This window comes from Myxine glutinosa, chromosome 6 (assembly GCF_964187855.1).
Source record: "Myxine glutinosa chromosome 6, kmMyxGlut1.1, whole genome shotgun sequence".
Classification (NCBI taxonomy): Eukaryota; Metazoa; Chordata; class Myxini; order Myxiniformes; family Myxinidae; genus Myxine; species Myxine glutinosa.
Window position 1 is genome coordinate 169,543,666 of NC_136266.1, and position 25,288 is coordinate 169,568,953.

Below are 25,288 nucleotides of genomic sequence, written 5' to 3' on the forward strand. Positions count from 1 at the left end.
AATCCATTATATAGGCCTTATTCTAACACTGTGAAATATGTTAGGCTTTGCTTGATGGAGGTAAGTGTGCCATTTTTGGGGGGTGTTTGAATGGGTGTACTGAACTGAACTTAAAATCAGGAGCTGTAAGTGATGTGTTCTCAATGTGAATTTTTTTTTTTTTTTTTACAATGGAATAACATCAATGTTGTAGTCTTGAAAGGTCCATAAAATGAAACTCCACTTCACATATGAAACACGTCAAACATTCAGTTGATAAATCTGTTGGCTTGAGACTGTGCTTTGAATTGTTTCACAATGAAAAGGCCTTTTTGCAGTAGAATTTGCATGAAGCTTGTAATCACCCACCCGTGTTTTTTTACTGCTAAGATTGTATTTAAATATTTATTTAAGGTAACAAATATACCTGTCCATTTTTTCGTTCTACCCCGGCTGTTAGATTCTGGGCCTCGAATGGTTGATGGGGAGTGAAAAAATGTGGCCACTGCTCTGTGGTTTCACCGCATTTCCATCTCTTCTTCAAGTTTTTCTGTTGTATTTCAGTGTGCATAGCCCTCGCTTCCTTCTCATCAACCTCAGCAAGAAGAATGAAGCAAACAAAGGTATATATAAACAGATTAACAAATTGTTCTGAGAGTGGAATATGCATGAAGGATGGGACTCGTTATTTAAATTAATCAGTCCATCCAATTTAACTTTTTTAAGGAAATCTTGTCAAAGTTACCAAAACAATCTTTCAGAGGTTTGTTGTTGCCTTCCCAGCAGCAGCAGGAATTGAACTTGCAATTACCAGATTGCAATTTCAAGCTTAGGTAATTAAGTTACCCCAGAATCTGGAGAAGGCCTACGACACTGTTCCGAGAGAGATGGTGATGGTGACACTAAAATGAATGGGAGTGCCGGAAGCAAAAGTTAGGTTGGTGGAAGGGATGTACAAGGGAATGAAGGGAAGACTTTTGTTTGGTCCTGGGATGTCGGAAGAGTTCAGTGTGAGCATCAATTTGAGGCAGAGAAGAGCTCTCAGCCCATTCTTTTTTTTTACCCCTTCCCTCAACGAATGGACAGCGCAGGCTCGTCGGCCCACGCACGGTGATCAAAAGAGGTCACAACCACCTCATCCTGCTTTAATCTCTCTTACTTTCTCTACCTTCCGCAGATGATTCTGATTGGGCGTCCTTGTGCTGTGTTTAGATAGGTAATTGCATAAGATAGATAGTTTGGTGTAACTATGCTCTTTGTCCCTGTCCTTATTGCTGTACATTTTAATTGCTTGCACCCTGAATTCCTTGCACATCGCCTCCTTGTACATTTTTGCTGACCTTGTTGATTGCTGCGCATTTTTGATTGCTTGTACATTAAATTGCTCGAATCATTCTATATCCAACACCCTGGTGTTGGGCTAGCGGCTAGGGTGCCGGCTTAGGATCCTAGGATCCTGGGTTCGAATCCCAGTCAATCGCTGAATTAATGCCAGGGGGGTTGACTCAGCCTGTCATCCTTCCGAGGTCGGCAAATTGAGTACCAGTTCACTGGTAATTCCCTGCTTGTCGTTAAAGGCGGCAAAAAGGGTTGGCGTCAGGAAGGGCATCCGGCCGTAAAACATTGCTTCAAAAAGGGGACCGAAAAACAACAACAACCACAGTTCCCGAAAAAGGCCAACCCCCGCTTGCGGGGAAAAATGGCCTCTAAAGGTGGTTTTATTCTATATCCAATGTGCAGTGGCAGTTTTGCTCGGTTGCATCCAATTTATATCTGAAGATAAGACACGATCAGTTCATATCGAGGGCACAGTCTCCGGCTAGAAAACCATGTGACCCCCAGGTAAACGGTAATTAGACGGCGAACCCTGGCCCACGTGATCAACTAATTGGCATTAGCGGTTGATTAGCAACCCGTCTGGACACGAACTCGGCGGCCTCAGGTCTGGTAGTCCGGGATGAACCGAGGCAACCCACCACCCCCTTGTAGTATATCCCAAAACCTGTGGCTGTAACAATATATATACAGTATATTGAAAATTATTCATAGCTTTAGTTATTCATACAGTAATTTGGTGGGTATCATATGTATGGGTCCTATGTCCTGATCACATATATGAAGAAAATGGTGGACAGCGCATATTGAAAACTTACAAGAGGGCTGCATATGTATAATCATATAGGGTCGGTTGGAGGAGAGAGAAAGAACGGAAAGACCTGCTGAAGAAAAGATAGAGACTGAAGAGAAAAGACAATGGAGTAAGAGGGAGGATGAGGAAAGGATGGAGAATTTTGAATTTGTGTTTTTTACTGTATTACTGAAACATGTTAAAATTACCAGCCTATGTACAATATTGCAGATTACGTCTTCATCTTCTTCTTCCAAATAAAGTGCAGAAATCTGCAAGGAGTATTATCACACTGAAATGTGTTTGTAAAATGCTTTCATTAAATAAGTGAGTTTTTAAGCTTTTTTTTTACATTCAAATTAAATTTTGCTCACAGGATGGATGTGTTTAATATCTAATGTTTTCCCCACTAAACATGGAAACACCTTTATTATCGGATATGTCTTAATCTATAAATTCCCATGAAAGATTGTGTTGTTGGTGCTTGTATGCTAGACATTTGATTTTACTCTGCATATCGTAAAATTTTGTCTTTATTATCATAATAAAAGGCTGTGTGTGTGTGTGTGTGTGTGTGTGTGTGTGTGTCTCTGTCTCCTCCATAACTCCAAAACCATGATACTTAGCAGCCCCAAACTTTGCATGTATACTTCTTGAACTCCAAGGGAGTGGATAAATGAAAACTGGGTGCTTGACTGTGTTTAAACACCCCTTTTGAATATCATTTATGCTAAAATTTACACTAATACTAGATACAGGCTCACCTTTGGTTAACCTGCTTCCAGCTCCGGGTCTTAATTCCACAATTTTGTCCGCTTAACGAAAGCATGCCTTGCCTCTGAACAGGTCAATTTCTGTACAATGAAGTTTCATATCTACGAATGGTAATATCGCTGATCTTCATACCTACGAATTGCTGTATTCCTGTATACATCGCAATGCTTATAAACACCAGTGTTCATACCTTCATTTAATTCCCACACACGTTTTACATCTAACATGTGATAAGCTCGATAATCCTTCACCTGGATCGAATTTCAAAAATTTAACTTCGGAATTGACCGTCGCAGCAGTTCTGACTTGTTGAAAAGCTCTCATTTGTCCAATTCGGACATAGTTGGCCACTCCGGATACCTCAACTGTTTTATTGGAGGTGCTTGTTCGAGTGCTTAAGCCACTTGGTGAGCGCTTTCCAAGCAGCTTGGTAATGGAACATGTCGTTGTCCACCATTGTCTTACCTTTCATTTGCTTAATTTGACTTTGATGATTATACATGACTTTGATGCTCAACTTTGAGCGCTATTCTTATGTTATTGATTGTATGAAATTTCCCTCCCCTCTCCTCGTGCTGCCTTTGCCTCCTCTCTTCTAATGCTGCCTTCCATTCCCCTCCAGTCACGTTGCCTTTGTTCCCCTCCCTTCATGTTGCCTCCCCCATCCATCCTCCCTACCCCCTTTACCTCCCCTCCCCCATTCCCCTTCCCCTCCCCTCCCCCATTCCCCTTCCCCACCCCTCTGTCCCCCCCCCCCTCTCTTAATATTCCAATCACAAAGCGACCCTGTGTTGCCTGGCAGGTACCTTTGCTAGTTATGAATAATTTTCAAAATACGATATCTTTGCAGAACTGCATGATAAAACTATAATGATGTAAATGTCTATATAATGGAAACTGTTTGTTATCAAAACAGATATTATGTGCTGCTTATTCAGCTGCTGGTATGAGTAGCATGAGAGAGTTAAATCTGTTAAATATGGATATATTATGCTATCAACAGGTGGCAAAGGATATGGAGAGGAGGGGGAGAAGTTGGAACAAAAATTCTATCAATAAAATCAGCCCTGAACAGATTCCAATAACGTGGGAATAATGATTTAACCAAAGTTGTACCTTGAATGTTTTGGTTTTGATGTAAACCAAAATTAGAGTGATGTTCAGTGCCTATAGAAAGTCTATACCTCCTTTCAAATTTTTCACCTTTTGTTGCCTTGTAGCCTGGAGTTAAATTTCATTAAAACAGACTTTTTCCTCCTTTATTTACACATCGTAATGCACAACTTCCAAGTGAAAAACAAATTCTGCAAATTTCAGAAAATCAATTAAAAATATAAAACTAGAATATCTTGTTTGGATAAGTGTCCACCCCCTTATAATAGCAATTGTAAATTAGCTCAGGTGTAACCAATCACTTTCCAATCACACACCAACACAATGGCCTTTGTGTTGAATTGTGGTGATTCTGCTTATTTCAGAATGAAATCAGCTGTTCCTGTTGGTTTCCTCTGCTGGGTCGTGCATTTCACAGCAAAGACTCAACCATGAGCACCAAGGAGCTTTCAAAAGATCCCTGGGATAAAGTTGTGGAAAGGCACAGATCAGCGGATGCATATAAAAAATATTTCAAAGGGCTTGAATATCCCTTGAAGCACAGTCAAAAAATCATTAAGAAGTGGAAGGTGTATGGTACCACCAAGACCCTGCCTAGATCAGGCCATCCCTCCAAACTGGACAATGAAGCAAGGAGGAGACTGACCAGAGAGGCCACCAAGAGGCAAATGGTAACGTTGAAAGAGCTACAGGTCTTTATGGCAAACTCTGGTCACTGTGTGCATTTGACAACAATATCCCAAGCACTCCACAAGTCTGGACTGTATGGTAGGGTGGAAAGGAGGAAGTCATTACTCAAAAAGCCCACCTTGAGTCCCGTTTGAGGAATGCAAAAAACCACTCCGGAGATTCTGAAGTCATGTGGCAAAACGTTTTGTGGTCTGACGAAACAAAGATGGAACTTTTTGGCATAAATGCAAAATGTTACGATTGGCGCAAATCCAGCACAGCACATCACCCAAAGAACACCATCCCTACTGTAAAGCATGACGGTGGTAGCATAATGTTATGGGGATGTTTCTCATCAGCAGGGACTGGGGCATGTCAGGATAGAAGGGAAAATGGATGGAGCAAAATACAGAAAGATCCTAGAGAAAACCTGCTGTCCTCTACAAGAAAGTTGAAATTGGGACGGAAGTTCACCTTTCAGCATAACAACGACCGGAAGCACACAGTTAAAGCTACACTGGAGTGGCTAAGGAACAAAAAGATAAATGTCCTTGAGTGGCCTAGTCAGAGCCCCGACCTAAATCCAATCAAAAATCTGTGGCATGATTTGAAGATTTCTGTCCATCAACAATCCCCACGCAACTTGACTGAGCTTGAACAGTTTTGTACAGAAGAATTGGCAAATATTGCCCAATCAAAGTGTGCAAAGTTGGTAGAGACCTATCCCAACAGACTCACAGCTGTAATTGCTGCCAAAGGTGCTTCCACCAAGTATTACTCAGGTGGAGGTGGACACTTATCCAACCAAGACATTATTTTTACCCTGCGCTCGCCAATCGAAAAGCAGGGTTAGGCATTCGGTTGTGTATGTATAGCATATGTGCGTGCGTGTCTGCATTTGAAAAATTCATTTTCTCGGCAACTGTTTGTCCGATTGACACGATTTTTTTCTCATAATTATGACGTCATCGGTCACGTGGTACAGGCGCCATCTTGAAAAGATCGAAAGACGTTGCGCTTCTATATCTCTGAAACCGCTCCATGGGAAAAAATTAACATGGCTCATTGTCAAGTACCCCCAATTGGGAATAAGATATGTTAACGATGATGTCATCAGTGCCTTCTTTATGACGTCATAATATATTGTTACAGACGCGGCTTTAGATGTTATATTGACCGAGCGGTGGTGTATTTAACCGCGTCCGAACAGTTACTCCCCGATTAGAACCCGATTCCACCCGACGTTGACCAGATCGCCCCACAGATATTCAATCGGGAAATCTCTAAAGCGACCGAAAGAGAATGAAAAAGAAGAAGAAGAAGAATACGGAGGAAGAACAGATTTATTATACACACACAGCAATGGATGGAAGAAGCAGTAACACAGCGAATCGTTAACTTACACTATTCATTTTTACTTAGCCCCAAGACAACGAGCAGGACAGGACGTTCACACTTACACAGGGGATAATGCAGGCAGGTAGGGCTTGAGGTGGATTGCTTGAGAGAGAGGCAAAGTCGGGAGGCCGCAGCTCGCAATTCCTCGCGGTTTTGGCGGGAAACCCCTTCGTCGCGTATCCGCTGCGGTAGACGCCACGCGCTGGTTCGGCACACCTGCTCCTCTTCTTATGGTGGAGCCGTCTCCCTCCTTTCAGCGCATCTCTCCAAAGCTGGTTTCCTTGCCGAGTACCTCTCCTCCTTGGCTTGGAGCGTTTCGCATCTCACCGATCCTCTTGGTGCAGTCTCTTTGCTCATCTCCCAAGGCCTCTGGTAAAGCAGTCCCTTACAGTCGCTTTTATCACCTCGGGCGAAATCAAGCCGCCGGCTCCGAGGGCACGCCTACCGGGTCGCTCACCGCGGTGTTGATTGGCTGTTAGGGCTGGTTCACTCCTTCCCTCTTATGACGAGGTGGAGACACGCCTTTCTTCCCCAACCCTACCTCGTGGCCAATGGTGGTTGAAGAAAACCGCCCAAAATGCGGAAGGCAATTGGAAGGGAGGTTTTTGGGGAAATTGGAAGGGCCTACGCTTATTTTGTTTGATACAATGCAAAGTCAATCTAGTGGGAAACACATATTTAGCCTACATGGAATAAGGAAATACACTATTTAAAAGATATATCGTGACCTGCGTGTAGGTTTCATGGAATTAACTAGGAGGCCGACTGCGACCATTATTTACATTAACAGGGTGTTACCGTACTTTTGTAACGTTCACATTGTAACGTTTCCACATTCGTTACACTGCACCCTCCTTTCTTCAGGCCCGTCCTCGGGCCTATTAAACTTTAACTTAGTGTGACACGTAGGTGTAATTCCCTCTACAATTAACCTGACCCTGAGTGTGACAATCTTAAAACACAAATAAGTATGTCCCCCTATTGCATTGCACCCTGTCTAACAGACTCAAGCCCATAGCTAACCGAATTACGGAATTATTCTCACACTATACATTTACGGTGGGGAGCATTATTTACAATGACGTGATTTCTTATTTACAACGCAACCCAGGACCTTTTTTTTTTTTTTTTTTTTTTTTAGGGAACAAGAGAAAGAAATTCCTGTTGGGAGGGAGGAGACAGCACGCATTGCATCGATGCACCAGTACCAATACCACCAAAGCACCCAAAAGCACCAAACACCACAAAGCACCAAAAGCACCACAAAGCACCAAAAGCACCACTCGGTGCGCAGTCACCATGGTTCATAATAAACACAACAAAACAACTGGTGGTGGTCTTCTCTTTCTCTGCTGGGCCGATGTTCTTCCCGACGTCTTCTGGCTTCATGCGGCCTATTTGGACATAATAAAAAGCACAACTTGTGTTCGTTTTTATTTAGGGCCTCAGGGGCCAACTAAGGGTGGTCCACCTGTTTGGCATAGGTGCCACCTTACCGAGGTCCGCAAGCAAGATTCCCTGGCCACTATGGCCGGTCTCCAACAGAGGTGCCCTGCCCCAGAACCTGGGGTCCATCAAGTGGTACTTGGCCGCAGAACAGCGGTCCATAAAGTGGTACATCAACGCAATGCATGCTGGTTCTGGGAATCTCGGGCGCACAATGGCCACCTCACGCACGCTCCCCTCGGCACCCAATGGCGCACAGGTCATGTGGGAGACAAAAGAAAGACAATTGAGCGAGGGGTAAGGTCACAAGGGTACACGTCAATAAGGCAATGCAAGGCGAAATGCGTACGGAGGGCGAAGTGAGAAAGCTCGTCCCTACCGTACGTCACCCCCCTGTCACCTACCCTACTCTTGCCCTTACCCCATATGTACAAAATCTACACATTACCAATTCGTCACTACTGTCACGTCTTCCCCATATTTCCCCTATACCAAATTCGTCACCACAATCCCTCTACCTCAAAATTTGCCATCACCAATTCATCATCAATCCTCATAAGGAGGGAGAGATGGAATTACGCACAATGTCACACCCACGTCATGATGCGTCTCACAATCCAAACATTTGCATCATAAAAAATAATCAAAACATGGCATGGTGTGGAGTACCTGTCACCTCAGGTGAGTGGATGCAGATGGTGCGAGGAGATCCTTCATCCTAACTATTTTCTAAATGACTTTAACACACTCTACACTACCCGGGGTCTTTCCCTGCCAATCCATTGGCCAACTTACACTATGGGTTCTAATAACCAATTCCCATTGACCAAACTGTGGTGCTTTTCAATTTGGGGTCTCACTCCCCCGATTCATCTCCCGGTGCCCTCGCACAATTTCTGGGCCGCGACGTCTAGCTCTCCCAACAGGTCTACCCACCTGCACACCTCCACCACTGTAGTTGCCACCCGAGCTTACCTAGCTCCTCACCCTAACCTAACTAACTGGGGACAGCCCCTCTCCTGGCTCTGTCACCCCATGGTGCCCTCTGGCACTGGGCTACCCGGGTCCGTCCTCCGGATCCTCGGGCCCCATCCACAACAACTACTACCGGCTCCCAGAGCCCACCTGCGGCCTCACCTGGCCGACATCCTCACAGTGGTGGAGTGCCCAAACCAACTACACACACTAACAGGCTACACGCCCAGCCATTTCCACAACACTAATGCACCCATCCAAATACCATTCTGTCACCCGCACCACAGATGCCAATATCCAACCACAATTTACCTGTACCCTCTACCTAACACTTACACTACCCACCCCGGGTATCCGTGATGGGGGTCCACTCTTCCCCCATTCACACCTTCGCACCATCCACTCCACTCCACAATTTCCACCATACTCACTCCACGACCATCCATTCCAATACTCCAGATATTCCACACTACCATTTATTCCACACAGCCACATACACCTGTTGTTGCACACCTGTGCCCTCACACCTGGTGCCACCTGCACCCTCCTTTCTTCCTGGACCATTTGGTCAACACAACACGCAATCACCACTACTCCCTCATACACTGCTCCACACACCTGTTCAGTTGCACACCTGTTCCATTCTCACCTGTTCAATCCTCACACACACGGCATCATCTCAGCTAACTACTCCCCTCTGAAACTTGCGCTTCCCAGTCGTCCCTTTAAACTATTGCGCTCCCACGTCATTATCATCCACACTAATCTACCTGCGTCCCCACTACAGGTATCAGTCACTAACTAATCTTAACGTTACCTAATGTCATCTTCACTAGATCCCTACAATTATCCAAGCCCTCCCTGGCTCGGTTGTCATAGCCACCCCATAAACTATTGCGCATTTGCCCCACGTCTGTGAGGGATGACAGCGTTGCCATCCCACCACATTGGGGGTCTCTCACTATCAATTTTGTTCGTCCAGATTCCAACCAATTCAAAAATTTTCCATTTACTGCCAATTATACTCACTTTTCTAAATTTCGTTTTAAATCACTATCACTATCACCATCACCCGTCTACTTATTACATCCTCTCGGTGCGCCAATTCACGTCTACAGCCCGGCTTCGTACAGCCGAGCAATGAACGCGGATTCTTTTGTGCCGGCGGCTGGATGCGTCCCGCATTCGGGGCAGGGGCGGGGGCTTACCCGGGCCGAGATCCCACGCACCACCTCGGCGTGGAGCCATCCAATGTCCCGATCTCGACCTGCCGGCACGTCTCAACAAAACGTGGTCGCCATGACGACCTTTCCTATCCAGCTGCCCGCTCCGCCTAGTGGAGCCCGGACGCGGCCGTTCCAAGCGAGGCACAGCGTGGATCGCGTACGGCGGTTCTTTCGAAACCGACGTGGTTCGGATCCCCGCTGGTCCTCGCGGCACGCGAAGCTGCCCGACGCGCACCGAGGGCCCGATTCGGCTATAAGTCGCCCTAACCGCTAAACCGGTTACCGTCGACGCTTCACCTGGACGCTTACATGCATACGCTACCCCTTTCTTGCTCATACATGCAGCCGTCTCCCTGCTCTTGGTCGTACCTTCTCTAACACACCTCGGTACACTCATTCCGCTCACCGACTTGGTCACACACCTGACCACCGAACACCTTGGCACACATTCGTCGCTCGCACACCTCACCAACACACCTCTTCGCGCCCCTTTCTCGGTCACCTCCTTTGTGACAATCACAGGTGTGCTCTCACCCGCACACCCAACCGCGTGCCTCACGACCAACTCAAGTGTGCATCCCCACACACGCTCTACCATTCCAGGTGTGCATCCTTCCATTCCAGGTGTACATCCTCGCTCACCTGTCACAACCAACTCACGCTCCGTTTCACTCTCACTACTCTCACCTCCACTCTTGACAACGCACTCACCCTTCCTCTCGACAGCGCACTCTTTCCTCATGCACCCGTCCGTTACACACCTCTCTCGCGCACACTTTTTCGTTACTTCCTCCGTAACACTCACCACACCGCGCTTCCATGTACCCCCTCTCACACACGCTTCGACCAACTCACTCTTGACGGCACACTCACTCCTTGGCGTGCGCTTTTTCCTCACACACCCCATGGTCGGACATTCTCGCACACCTCTTTTTTCGCACACCAGACCTGTCGCACACTTCACCAACGGCCTTTCACGAACACCCGGATCCAAAGCAACCCCCAAGCCGACTGAAGCTTTCCTCACATCATATACATTGCCACTCACCTCCGTACTTCGTCGTCGCACCTCCTCTGCCACCTGCAAACTTTTTATTTGGTTAGTGAGCACCTCATCATGATTTGAACACAGACCTTGTACATATTCCATGACTTCCTCCTTTATCTCCCTTTTAGTTTCCCTCCGTCTCTTCTTAATTTCACTCACCCCCTCTTCCACCTCCTCTGATTTTTCCTTTACCTCCTTCATCTCCCGGTGCGCCCCCTCTATCTCTTCCTCTAACGCCACCTTAACCGTTTCGATGTGCGTCCTCACCTCTCGGTCCTTCGTCTCCATCACTTCTGTCACCTCCTCCAACTTCTTCGTCAACCCCTCATGTACCATCTGACATTCCTTTTGTGTTGCTATTAATTCGTTTTTAATGTCCTTTTGTGTCGCTTTTAAACCCCCGATGATTGCAGTGTTCTTTTCCACTTGGTCCGCTAGTTCCCTTTGTCCGACTGTCAGCTGTTCTACTCCCTTCGTCATATCTTCTATTCCCCCTTGTAACTTAGCCGTATTATTTCTCACCTCTTTCTCCATACACTTCTCCCCTCGCTTTACCTCCTCGCGTAGCCCCGAAACCTCCTCACTTACCCCTCGTCGTATTTCCTCCATTTCTTTTGTAGATGCCACCCTCATCTGTCCCAATTCATCCCTCTGAGCATCCAGTTTGGTTTCTACCCCGATTTTCACCTCCTCTATCTGCTCTCCCATTTGTTTGATTTCTCGGGCGGATTGCTCCCCTATCTCCCGCAATTTGCCTTCCATCCTATTTTCTAACCCCATTAACCCATTTTGCACCTCTTTTATCCCATTGTCTAACCCCTCAAATTTCTTGTCTAATCCCTCACCGGTACCCCTCGCTTCGTCCCTCATTACCCCCATTTGGCCCTCCAATCACTCACTATCAGCCCTCGCTCCGTCCCTCATTACCCCCATTTGGTTTCCCATTACCCCCATTTGGCCCTCCATCTCTCCCATACTGCTTTTCAAACCTCTAATTTGGTCTCCCAATTGCTCACTATTCTTTTCCATAAGGGCCTTCATTTGCATCATAAAAAGGTTCAAATCCACCAGCGGCGCTGCTGCGGTAGCGGCCGCGGCAAAATTTGGTGCCGCTACGCCCACGTGCGCGAGGACGCCATTTGGTGCGCCTGATACCCCCTCAACCGCCTCCTCATTGCTCTCCTCCTCCCTTTCATCCACATACATTTCCCCTAGGTCCTGGGTCGATTCCACCCTGTCTATCTCTCCCACCGACATCCGATCGCCTTGATTGTCCATGGCGCGATCTCAAAATTCGGGTTTTGCTTTAAAACAACACAAATTTCCAGCAGCTCCAAATTTTGAGCGCGTTAAGCGCGCTTCGGGTCCGATTTCGGGTACGATTTCACTCCTCGACACCAATTGTTACTCTAATAGTACAATTGGTGTTCCAAAATTTGGGCCTAACAAATTTAGTCCCAGGTCCGAATCCAACTCCTCGACACCAATTGTTACTCTAATAGTACAATTGGTGTTCCAAAATTTGGGCCTAACAAATTTAGTCCCAGGTCCGAATCCAACTCCTGACAACCAATTGTTACAGACGCGGCTTTAGATGTTATATTGACCGAGCGGTGGTGTATTTAACCGCGTCCGAACAGTTACTCCCCGATTAGAACCCGATTCCACCCGACGTTGACCAGATCGCCCCACAGATATTCAATCGGGAAATCTCTAAAGCGACCGAAAGAGAATGAAAAAGAAGAAGAAGAAGAATACGGAGGAAGAACAGATTTATTATACACACACAGCAATGGATGGAAGAAGCAGTAACACAGCGAATCGTTAACTTACACTATTCATTTTTACTTAGCCCCAAGACAACGAGCAGGACAGGACGTTCACACTTACACAGGGGATAATGCAGGCAGGTAGGGCTTGAGGTGGATTGCTTGAGAGAGAGGCAAAGTCGGGAGGCCGCAGCTCGCAATTCCTCGCGGTTTTGGCGGGAAACCCCTTCGTCGCGTATCCGCTGCGGTAGACGCCACGCGCTGGTTCGGCACACCTGCTCCTCTTCTTATGGTGGAGCCGTCTCCCTCCTTTCAGCGCATCTCTCCAAAGCTGGTTTCCTTGCCGAGTACCTCTCCTCCTTGGCTTGGAGCGTTTCGCATCTCACCGATCCTCTTGGTGCAGTCTCTTTGCTCATCTCCCAAGGCCTCTGGTAAAGCAGTCCCTTACAGTCGCTTTTATCACCTCGGGCGAAATCAAGCCGCCGGCTCCGAGGGCACGCCTACCGGGTCGCTCACCGCGGTGTTGATTGGCTGTTAGGGCTGGTTCACTCCTTCCCTCTTATGACGAGGTGGAGACACGCCTTTCTTCCCCAACCCTACCTCGTGGCCAATGGTGGTTGAAGAAAACCGCCCAAAATGCGGAAGGCAATTGGAAGGGAGGTTTTTGGGGAAATTGGAAGGGCCTACGCTTATTTTGTTTGATACAATGCAAAGTCAATCTAGTGGGAAACACATATTTAGCCTACATGGAATAAGGAAATACACTATTTAAAAGATATATCGTGACCTGCGTGTAAGTTTCATGGAATTAACTAGGAGGCCGACTGCGACCATTATTTACATTAACAGGGTGTTACCGTACTTTTGTAACGTTCACATTGTAACGTTTCCACATTCGTTACAATATAATGCTTCATCGGATCAGTATGAAGTTTTGCTTCTCTGCAATTATTGGTCCGATTCACATGACACTTTCACCATAAGAGCACCTCCTCATGTAGAATATTTTAATGATAACAACGATGGTTCACGAGCGAGCGGTATTCAATGACAAAGGACGGACTATAACCGAAACAGGCCCGGACAGGCCAGGTCCGGAAATGTCAAAACGAAGGTTACTGACCTTGAAATGAGATGGAAAATAAAGTATAATCAGTTATGAGGTTAGTTAGCTACACAATACCGAAAATTCGGTGAAAAATGAAATGAAAAAAAAAAAATCGAGCTCCGTGGGGCTACACATGACACATGACATGACAAAAATACACATGACATTGGCCTAACCAAATATCAAAACCCCTGTCAGATTCCACCAAACCCCTCGGAGAAGATGTAGCTTGAACTCGATTACCCCCTAACAAGACATCTTTTTTTGGCATGGCTCCGCCCACAATGGGCGCAATACGCCCACTCTAGGCAGGACACAACTAGATCATGATATCAACCTCCCACCCAAGTTTCATCAAGATTGGATGATATCATCGGGTAGTTATGCTGCGGACAGACAGACACACACACACACACACACACACACACACACACACACACACACATACACACAGACGCACACACATGACGAATATAGTGGTCACTTGATAACTCGTGAACCAATTATGACGTCGTTGGTCACATGGTACAGGCGCCATCTTGGAAAAAAGTTGCACCTAGATATTTCTGAAGCCACTCCATGGAAAAAATTAAAACATGGCTCATTGTCAAGTACTCCCATGGGGAATAAGATATGTTAATGATGATGTCATCGGTGCCTTCGTTTTGACGTCATAATTCGACATGTATAATGCTTCTTCTGATCAGTATGAATTTTTACGAAAACGATACTACTGTTTTTTTCTGCAACTGTTGGTTTTAAGAACACGAAATTTTCACCATAGTAACGCCTCCTCCCGTAGAATAATTTAATGATAATTATGACGTCATAGGTCACGTGGTACAGACGCCATCTTATAAAAACCGAAAAAAGGTAGTACCTCTATAGTGAAATCGTATTAACGCTGAACCCAGGTGATGCTCACTGCTCGCTGACACCGCTAGGGGGGCGCGGCTATAAGACCCGATGCGGCTGCTGCTCTAGGCGACTTCTCCTGTGACATGTTACAATGACTAGTAGACTCGCTAACGGTACGTACCGCATAGAATATTACGCATGCTTTCATTGAACTATATTATGGATTGACCTATGTGATGCCAAACCTTATTTCTATTGCATTCCTGTATTTGCAGAATGATGTCAAAGGTCTTAATGGAATTAAACCAACAGATGGACTAAAGTTGTGGACTTGAATGATTTCCACAACACTTAATTCCATTAAAATCTACGGACATGGTGGGAAACAAGATGCTGGTGGTATCGCAATTCTGCGCCGACCCGCAAGCCCCGGATGCTGGTTTGCAACTGACTCACTGGTTGAAAACTTTGGAGAACCAGTTCGCTGACCAGGACGCCGTGCCGACAGCTGCCACGAAGCTAGCAGCGCTCCAGTCCAAAGTCGACTACAAGGTGTACAACAGTATTGCACGATGTGCAATGTACGACCTCGCTGTTGCGGAGCTCAAGCGATTGTACATAAAGAAAAGGAGCGTGGTGTATGCTCGGCATTTGCTGTCATCACGACGCCAGCAACCAAACGAGTCGATGGATCACTATGCCCAGGAGCTCCGGCAACTCCTGCTAGACAGCACCCAGGAGCCACGGACTCACGAGCAGGTACAAGATGACCTTCTCCTAGACGCTTTCGTCCCTGGAGTCTCCTCTCAGGACCTCAGGCTCAAGCTCTTGGAGAAGACCGACCTGACCTTCACGGCGGCTCTAGAACAAGGAACAGTATATACCGAAGCGCGGCTGCAGTCGAACGACTATGATCGCACGCGCCTCTTGGCGGGGACCTCGCTACACGCATGGCCGGAGAGTGCTACCGCCGAAGAACCGGGAGCGGACCCGCTCGCGGAACTCCAGGTTGCCCTGGCGGAGGATCCGGGGATCCTGACGGCTGCCGCTACGGCCAGACCCAAGGCCTTACGCGGAGCCACATGCTACTTCTGTGGGGGTCAACGACATCCCCAGTTAGTGTGTCCGGCTCGGGACGCAATATGCCATATGTGCTCGCAAAAGGGGCACTATGCAAAAGTGTGCCGGAAAATCGTACGCGGTTCGCGGCCGCGCGCGACCTTGAATGGGCTTATTGCAGAGCCTATGGGCCGAGCACGGAACACGGCGCCTTACCCGGCTTTAATGGGCAGTGCCCCTCCTCGCGGGCCCCTGGTCGCCCAACCGACCTTGGCAAGAGACACCGAACAGCCACAACTGTCTCATCCTCAATCGGACATGGAACGTGCGTCCTTGACTAGACTCCGGGCAACGCGAGGGACTTTGGGGCTACGCCAAACCCCAGCGGTACGTAACCGTCACGTCTCTCGAGCGTACAGCGTCCTCTGGCGGCGACACGTGTTTGGTACAAACTACGGAGGCCCATACTCGTCAAACAGCGATTTTGAATGGCAAGACAACGGACCGCATGGGGGAGCTCTCTGACGGCTCCAACTCCGCCAAAGACCGCAAAACTGCGGAATGCATGGGAAAGCTCTCTGACAGCTTCAACGAATGCCCCATTAACAACGAATACTCCGGCAACGACCGCAGAACTGCTGATTGCATGGGAACGCTCCCTGACAACTTATACGAAACTCCACGGACACCCTCTGACGCCCGGAAAACTGCAGCTGGCATAGGATCCACCCGCGAGGCGCGACCGACTCACTCGGGTGGTTCTGTCCCACTCCCAGCAGGCTCGTCTGGCCTGGCTCAAGCCATTATTCCCCTCATGGTCGAGGGCCATTGTGTGCATGCCTTGGTGGATACAGGGTCTATGGATAGTTTTATTGATCAGCGACTAGTGCACAGGCATGGTTGGCAGGTCTTGGGGGCTACGAGACGGATCTTCATGGCTTCCCAGGGACTTCGGCTCAGCACGAAGGGGGAATGTCGATTGAAACTCGTGATAAAGGGACGGGTTTTCCCAGATGTACACCTCATGGTCTTACCTGCTTTATGTGCTGATATTCTATTGGGACACGATTTTCCTAAGCGACATGGACGACTGGAAATGGAGTTTGGTGGGCCTGACACGCTTGCTGTGTGTGCCCTAGCGAAGATGGAAATCCAGCCACTTTCGCTGTTCCCCAATTTAACCTCCGACTGTACACCTGTGGCGGTAAAATCACGGCGCTACTCTCGAGCAGACATGCAATTCATTGCGGGAGAGATGGCTCAGCTCTTGAAAGACGGTATCATAGAACCTAGCCGGTCGCCGTGGCGGGCCCAGGTCTTAGTGGTGCGAAGCGAAGCACACCGCCGCCGCATGGTAATCGACTATTCCCAAACGATTAACCGCTTTACACAGCTGGATGCCTACCCCCTTCCGGGGATGGACGCGCTGGTGTGACAGGTGGCCCAATACTCGGTCTACAGCACTCTTGATCTCCGTAGTGCGTATCATCAGATCCCTATCTCTAGGGCCGATCGTATCTATACCGCATTTGAGTCGGGGCAACGGTTGTACCAGTTTACTCGATTGCCTTTTGGGGTGACGAACGGGGTCTCCTGTTTTCAGAGGGCCATGGATGACCTCATTGCGAGGGAGAACTTGACCGATGTTTACTTCTATCTAGACAATCTTACGGTTTGTGGGTATGACCAAGGGCACCATGATGCTAATCTGAAGCGCTTCCTCGAGGTCGCGCAGAGGTATCGCTTAACCATGAACGAGGCTAAGTGTCAATACTCCCTACGCAAGATAGATCTTCTGGGGTACACCGTGACCCATGGCTCTGTCGCTCCGGATAAGGAGCGTCTGCGACCTCTGCTCGACATGGCCCCTCCCAGCGATCGGGCGTCCCTGAAGCGCGCTCTCGGGCTATTCGCCCATTACTCTAAGTGGGTCCAAAATTTCTCCGCGAAACTTCACCCCCTTGTGGCCTGCGACACTTTCCCTCTGCGTCAGGCCGCTTTGGCGGCCTTTGGAGGCCTTAAGGCCGACATCGCCAGTGCCGCTGTGGCGACGATCGACAAGAGCGGATCTTTCGTCCTAGAAAGTGATGCCTCGGATCATGCCATAGCGGCGACCCTCTCCCAAGGAGGGCGTCCGGTGGCTTTCTTTTCACGGACTCTTACCTCCGCTGAGCGGAGACATTCGTCTGTCGAAAGGAAGCGTACGCGATCGTCGAGTCGATTCGGCGATGGCGCCCGTACTTACTCGGGCGATGCTTCCAAATCATCACGGACCAACAAAGTGTTACGTTCATGTACGACACCTTACATGCCCAGCGCATTAAGAATGAGAAAATCACTCGCTGGCGTATAGAGCTTGCCGACTTCTGCTACACTATCAAATACCGCCCGGGGAAGGATAACCATGTCGCCGACGCCTTATCGAGACCGGTTACGTGCGCGGGCATCGTCACTCTGGAGGGCCTACGTGCTTTGCATGAAACTGCGGGGCATCCGGGCGTAACGCGTTTCGCTCATTTTGTGCAACGTGGCAATCTACTGTACTCGATTGACGATATCCGCCGTATCTGTCGCGACTGCGCTATATGCGCGGAAATCAAACCACGTTTCTATAACCCTCCCATGGGGACGCTGGTTAGGGCTACGAGGCTGTGGGAAAGATTGGCGATGGATTTCAAGGGCCCGTTGCCGGTGCCGAGTAACTCTCGCTATCTGCTCACTATCATCGATGAGTACTCGCGATTTCCTTTTGCTTATACGTGCGTGGATATGATGGCTGCCACGGTAATGCGATGCCTGCAGAATTTGTTCTCTATATTTGGGTACCCGGCCTACGTGCATACTGATCGGGGTGCGGTCTTTTTGTCTCAGGAAGTGCGAGGCTACTTTCTCCAAAATAACGTCGCTTCTAGTTATACCATGCCGTACAGACCCCAAGCGAATGGGCAGATCGAACGCTTCAACGGGATTATATGGAGGGCCGTCGTGCTCAACCTCTGGACCCTCGGCCGGGGCCTCGATAAATGGGCTTGGTCGCTACCTGTGGCGCTGAACTCGATCAGGACTCTACTATGTACGGCCACCAACCAGACTCCCCACGAGAGACTTTTCCACCACCCGAGGAGCACGGGGTGTATACGGTCTTTACCCAGTTGGCTCGCTGAGCCCGGGCCGGCCTATCTCAAACGGGCGGTTCGCACGAGCAAGTACGACCCCTTAGTGGACAAAGTGCAGGTATTCCAGGCTAATCCCGAGCATGCACGTGTGATGACGGCAGATGGGCGTGAGTCCACAGTCTCCGTACGCCATCTTGCCCCATGCGGGGTCACCGACCCTTATAAGGAACCGGACGAGCCAATCTATGAGACTATGGACTCTTCCGACACTTCCGTCACTGAACGTCTGCCGACCCTCCCTTCGCCACATCCACCCTTACCTGACGGCTTGGTGGTACCCCCCCCCCCCCCGTCACCTGACTCCGGCAGCTACTCCGACGCCGGGGTCTCTGGGTTACGTGATGCCGTACCCGGGGAATTTCGGACCCATGCTGGCAGGGAAATTCGCCGCCCGGACCGGTACGGTTGGGCCGACCGATACCATAATTCCGCACCCTGTTAATGCTGACGCTCACTCGATTCTAGCCGCACGGCAGTGTAATTCTAACGGTGGGGAGAATGTAGTGAAATCGTATTAACGCTGAACCCAGGTGATGCTCGCTGCTCGCTGACACCACTAGGGGGGCGCGGCTATAAGACCCGATGCGGCCGCTGCTCTAGGCAACTTCTCCTGTGACATGTTACAATGACTAGTAGACTCGCTAACGGTACGTACCGCATAGAATATTACGCTTGCTTTCATTGAACTATATTATGGATTGACCTATGTGATGCCAAACCTTATTTCTATTGCATTCCTGTATTTGCAGAATGATGTCAAAGGTCTTAATGGAATTAAACCAACAGATGGACTAAAGTTGTGGACTTGAATGATTTCCACAACAACCTCTATATCTCCAGCTCCATAGGAAAAAAAATGAAACGTGGCTCATTGTAAAGAACTCCATATGGGGAATAAGTATTGTATTAATGATGACGTCATTGGTGCCTTAATGACGTCATAATTCGACAAGGACAACGCTTAGTCTGATCAGTTTGAAATTTATTGAGTGTTATCTATGCAACAATTATATTAGAGAATATAAATTAATGATGTAATCGCTCACGTGGTCTGGCAGCCATATTGGATTAAAGAATTTTTTTTGTTCAAAAACAGAAGATTTGGCTCACACCAAGTTGCAAGTATTCTATGAATACCATGTCGTTTTGTATTTTAAATTAATTTTCTGAAATTTGTATAATTTGTTTTTCCACTTGGAAATTGTGGGTTACTATGTGAATATAAAGGTGGAAAAAGTCTGATTTAATGCATTTTAATTTCAGGCTATGAGGCAACAAAAGGTGAACATTCTGAAAGGAGGTGTAGACTTTCTACATGAAATGCATGTATTGGAGGAATAGTCATACATGAGTTGTTGCGTCTCTTTCAACTGAATACAAAACGGTTACATTTTCCTCAGTGCTTCTGCAACTGCGTGGCGTGGTGGATGTGGAAACAGAATTAAAGGAGATGTTAGAGGAACAGCGTGCCATGCAACAGGAAGAACATGTCTCCATTCCTCGCCTAATTTGCATGCCCTCCATGCGTCAGGCACTCATCATCTCATTGCTCGTCCATGCTTCCCAGCAGCTCTCAGGAATCAATGCGGTATGCCAATTGTACACCAGCGATTTATCAAATGTTCACCGCAACACTAACAGACTAAAAATAGGGGCAATACCCCAGGGCGCTCACCTGGTAGAATAAAGCAGTGTACGACACCAACTAAAGGTATTTTAAACAGTATCACTGTATTTTAAACCAATTTCAATGGCTGCTAGAAGACAGGGAAGCATTTAGAATTATAATAATGTAATTATAAGACTTGATACAAACAAACAAAAAAATAACTAGTTTGGTGGGCAACCACCCCTCGTGGACATCCTTAGACCCCGATTTTTTTTTAATGCCGTGAACAAACGAGTTCCAGATATCATTATCATTTCCAAATATCAGAAACATACCAAATATATTTTTTGCCAAGTGTGGTCACAATCCCATCAGCAGTTTCTGAGAAGATAAGTTGCAAGTGTTTACGGACATACAGACTGGCGTACGGACTGACAGACGGACTGACATACAGACTGACGTACAGATTGACAGACGGACTAATGGACGGACTGATGGACGGACTGACAGACGGACTGATGGACAGACTGACAGACGGACTGATGTACAGACTGACAGACGGACTGACATACAGATTGACAGACGGACTAACGGATGGACTGATGGACGGACTGATGGACGAACGTACGGGCAGACTGACAGACGGACTGATATACAGACTGACAGATGGACTGATGGACGGATGGACTGACAGACGGACTGACATAAAGACCGGCAGAAGGACTGACTGATGGATGGACTGATGTACAGACGGACTGACATACAGACTGACATACAGACTGGCAGAAGGACTGACTGATGGACAGACTGACATACAGACTGACAGATGGACTGAAGGACGGACTGACAGACGGACTGACGGACAGACTGCCAGACGGACTGGAGGATGGACTGATGGACGGACTGACAGATGGACGGACTGATGGATGGACTGACATACAGACTGACAGAGGGACTGATGGACGGACTGACAGATGGACTGATATATGGACTGACAGATGGACTGATAGACGGACTGACATACAGACTGACAGATGGATTGATGGACGGCCTGACATACAGACTGGCAGACGGACTGACGGGCAGACTGATGTACAGACTGATGGATGGACAGACTGACTGAAGGACTGACTAACTCACAGAAGGACTGACGGACTGACTGATGGAAAGACGGATAGGCAACGCGCCATCCGATAGGCTTCTTGGAACTATGTTCCAGGTCAGCGAAAAAATATCTAATTTACACAGTTGGCCAAACTACGATTAACTGTTAAAGTTGTCTTCAGTGTGCATGTTGTTGCATCAGATAATATTTGTGTAGTACTTCGTATGTACTTCTGGATCCGGATCTTAAATAACTCCAATCATTTCGTCCGTGTCACACACAGAACCTCTCCACCTGTTTGTACCAACACACACCATGTTAACCCTCGTACTATTCCCATCACAATATACCTTTCATTCCCAAATTCCCTCATGCAATACTCCCTCGAAGCATGCAATCCATGGTTCAGTCCGTCTTGTGATTTTTCAATGGAATTTGTTCTGAAGTTTAAATACACTTTTGATGCTTCAAATTTTATGCTGGGATCAGGATAATCAAATATTTTTATGTGATTATTCATGGTATGTACGATATTATAAAAGTAACTAGAAATAGGCAATCAGAGATTGCAAACCCTTGCCAGGATGTCTTTTCAGTGGTTTTTAGGGCTTTTGTGTTAAAACAAATATGGCGACCGAATCACGTGACCGATGACGTCATCATTATTTTTTTCTCCATCAATTTAGCCCTAGATTATGCTCAAGAAATGTCATCTTTATCGGATGATGTTTTGTACTTGTCGAATTATGACGTCATAATGGAGGCACCCATGACATTGTGGGGGTTACCCCATTGAGACATAATCCACAGGCACGGGACCAGTGGGGCTATTGATGGTATGGGCGTGGCGTGCGCTCGGTTGTTGGAGCCACGCCCCCTTAAGAGTGATTTGTGTTATAAAAGATGCGTGAGTTCCGGTATTAGTTTAGTTCTGTTGGAATAAAGAAGCTTTGAACAAGCCAAGAAGTGTCTCGCCCTCTCCTTATCTGCAACTTCTGCATTGGTGACCCCGTCTTGCTTTCGAACGTTTTGGGAGCTTCAAACGAACATGGCGACAAGCGCAGTTTCGATAAACTGCCTGAGTTTTGGGAACGACAAGCTGCTGTTTGGTTCGCACAAGCTGAGGCCCACTTCGCCATTCAGAGCATTTCTGCTGATGACACGAAGTATTATTATGTCGTGTCTGCGCTCAGCAGCTCCACTGCGACCAGAGTGGTGAGCCTTCTCCAGGATCCTCCGAAGGGCGGCAAGTACAAGATGCTAAAGGCGCTGCTGCTCGAAACCTTCGAGCTCACTGAGGCCGAGCGCGCCCGCCAGCTACTTTCTCTACCCAAGCTGGGCGACTCCAAGCCGTCGGAGCTGATGGACCACATGTTGTCTCTCCTGGGCAGCCACCGACCATGTTTCCTCTTCAAAGAACTGTTCCTGCAACAGCTGCCAGGACAGGTACGGACAGCCCTGGCCAACTCGTCTGTTAAGGATTTCCGCGCCCTGGCCAGAGAAGCAGACAAGTTTTTCTCTGCCAGACAGCAATGTAGTGCAGCTGCATGGGACCCCGGCCCCGTCGAGCCTACGCCGCTGGCGGACACCGTCGCGGCCGCTATTACGGCCCAGTGGCGGAAGGCCCCAGGCTTGTGCTTTTACCACGCAAGGTTTGGGCCCAAGGCCAAGGCATGCCGGCCACCCTGCAGCTTCAGCGAGTCGGGAAATGGGGTGGCTGGCGCTCGTTAACTGCCATGAGCGTCGGCCATTCGGGCAGTTTGTTGTTCATTTCGGACACCAACTCCGGACGTCGTTTCCTCTGTGACACAGGGGCCCAGGTGAGCGTTCTCCCTGCGTCGGCATTGGACCGGGAGGCGGGGAGTCACGGCCCCGCCCTGGAAGCCACCAACGGCAGTGCTATTCAGACTTTTGGCAAACGGACCGTGGCACTGTGCTTTGGCGGGCAGCGGTTTACATGGGATTTTGTCATGACGAGGGTGTCCACCCCCTTGCTGGGCGCTGATTTCCTCTGCGCCAACGGCCTATTGGTGGATGTTAAAAATTGGCGGCTCATTAATGCGGAGACATTCAGTTCTCTTCCATGCTCGCTGAGCGGATCCGCCTCGACGACGCTTGCGTGCACGCTCTCGACATTTGATGAGTTCGCCCGCTGCCTCACCAAGTTCCCGGCCCTTACAGGGCCCACCTTTTCAGCCGTTGTCATCAGACACGGGGTGGAGCATCACATTCCGACCACCGGCCCGCCTGTCTATGCCCGGGCTCGACGCCTCGACCCGGGGAACCTCACTATCGCAAAGGCGTAGTTCGATACGTTGGAGCGTCTTGGCATCGTGCAATGGTCTGACAGCCCATGGGCCTCGCCTCTCCACATTGCGCCGAAGCCGGGTGGCGGCTGGCGCCCGTGCGGGGATTATCGCCGCCTTAACGACGCCACAACTCCTGACCGCTACCCAATCTCGCACATCTCGGATTTTTCTGCCACTTGGCCGGTAAAGTTTTTTTTTCTAAGGTGGACCTCGTTCGTGGTTACCACCAGGTCCCCGTCCAGCCGCAGAACGTTCCTAAGACCGTGGTGATTACACCGTTCGGACTTTTAAAATTCCTCTGTATGCCTTTTGGGCTCAAGAACGCTGCTCGGGCTTTCCAGCGCCTGATGGAAAGTGTGTTGTGGGATTTGCCGTTTCTGTTCGTCTACCTGGATGATATCCTCATCGCCAGCGCTTCCAGGATGGAGCACATGCTTCACCTCCGAGCGCTCTTTGAATGCCTCAGTCAGCACGGCCTTATCATTAACCTGGCCAAGTGCTTGTTCGGGGTGGCTGCAATTGACTTTCTCGGCCACCCGTATCACGAGGGAGGGGGCTGTCCCACTGCCGTCTAAAGTGGAGGCTGTGAAGGGTTTTCCGCGCCCCCTCACCGTCAAGGCCCTGCAGGAGTTTTTGGGCATGGTGGACTTTTACCATCGTTTCGTGCCCCAGGCGGCCCAGCTGATGGGGCCTCTTTATGAGGCCCTCAAGGGCAAGCCTACCAAAGGCGCCATCAACTGGACCGAGGAGATGGCCAAGGCTTTCACGGACACTAAACTGGCCCTCGCCAGCGCAACCATGCTGGTGCATCCGTCGCCCGACGCACCGATTACTCTCACCACGGATGCTTCGGACTACGCGGTTGATGCTGTGCACGCGCAGTGGGTCAACGGGGCCTGGCAGTCCCTTGCCTTTTTTAGCCGGCAGCTCCGTCCTAACGAATGAAAGTACAGTACCTTCGATCGTGAGCTCCTAGGCCTCTACATAGCTGTCCGACACTTCCGTTACCTGTTGGAAGCCCGCCCATTCACGGCGTTTGTGGACCACAAGCCCCTGGTTTTTGCCATGGCCAAGGTCTCGGAGCCGTGGTCTGCCCGTCAGCAATGCCAGCTCTCCAAACTCCTTCATTTCCGAGTTCACGGCGGACATCCAACATGTTGCTGGGAAGGATAATACGGTCGCCGATTGTCTCTCCCGGTCCATAGCTGGCGCAGTTCACCTTGGCATCGAATACGCCCGCATGGCGGCCAATCAAATCTCCGACCCGGATGTCCAGGCCTGCAGGGCGGCGGTCACGGGGCTTTGACTATTTGACGTGCCGTTCAAGGACGCGGGCACCAGGCTACTGTGCGACGTTTCTTCGGGACAGCCTCCCCCGTCGTACCCACCAGCTGGAGACGGCTGGTGTTCGATGCTGTCCACGGTCTTTCTCACCCGGGCAGGAAGGCGTCACAAAAGTTGGTGGCGGCGAAGTTCGTTTGGCACGGGCTCAGGAAGGATGTGCGCGGCTGGGCCAACCTGCGCCGAGTGTCAACGCTC

The 25,288-nt window shown here is 48.9% G+C and overlaps 1 protein-coding gene across 4 annotated transcripts in view; it reads left to right on the forward strand.

Annotated features, from left to right (window-relative positions):
• LOC137412696 (solute carrier family 2, facilitated glucose transporter member 1) overlaps positions 1–25,288 on the forward strand; it is a 291,913-nt gene that overhangs the window by 42,778 nt on the left and 223,847 nt on the right. For all 4 annotated transcript variants that reach the window (XM_078780873.1, XM_078780874.1, XM_068097988.2 and 1 more), the window contains 2 exons: positions 440–602; positions 20,127–20,314. In XM_078780873.1, coding sequence (XP_078636999.1) covers positions 440–602; positions 20,127–20,314 — 351 coding nt within the window. The remainder of the gene's footprint in view (positions 1–439; positions 603–20,126; positions 20,315–25,288) is intronic.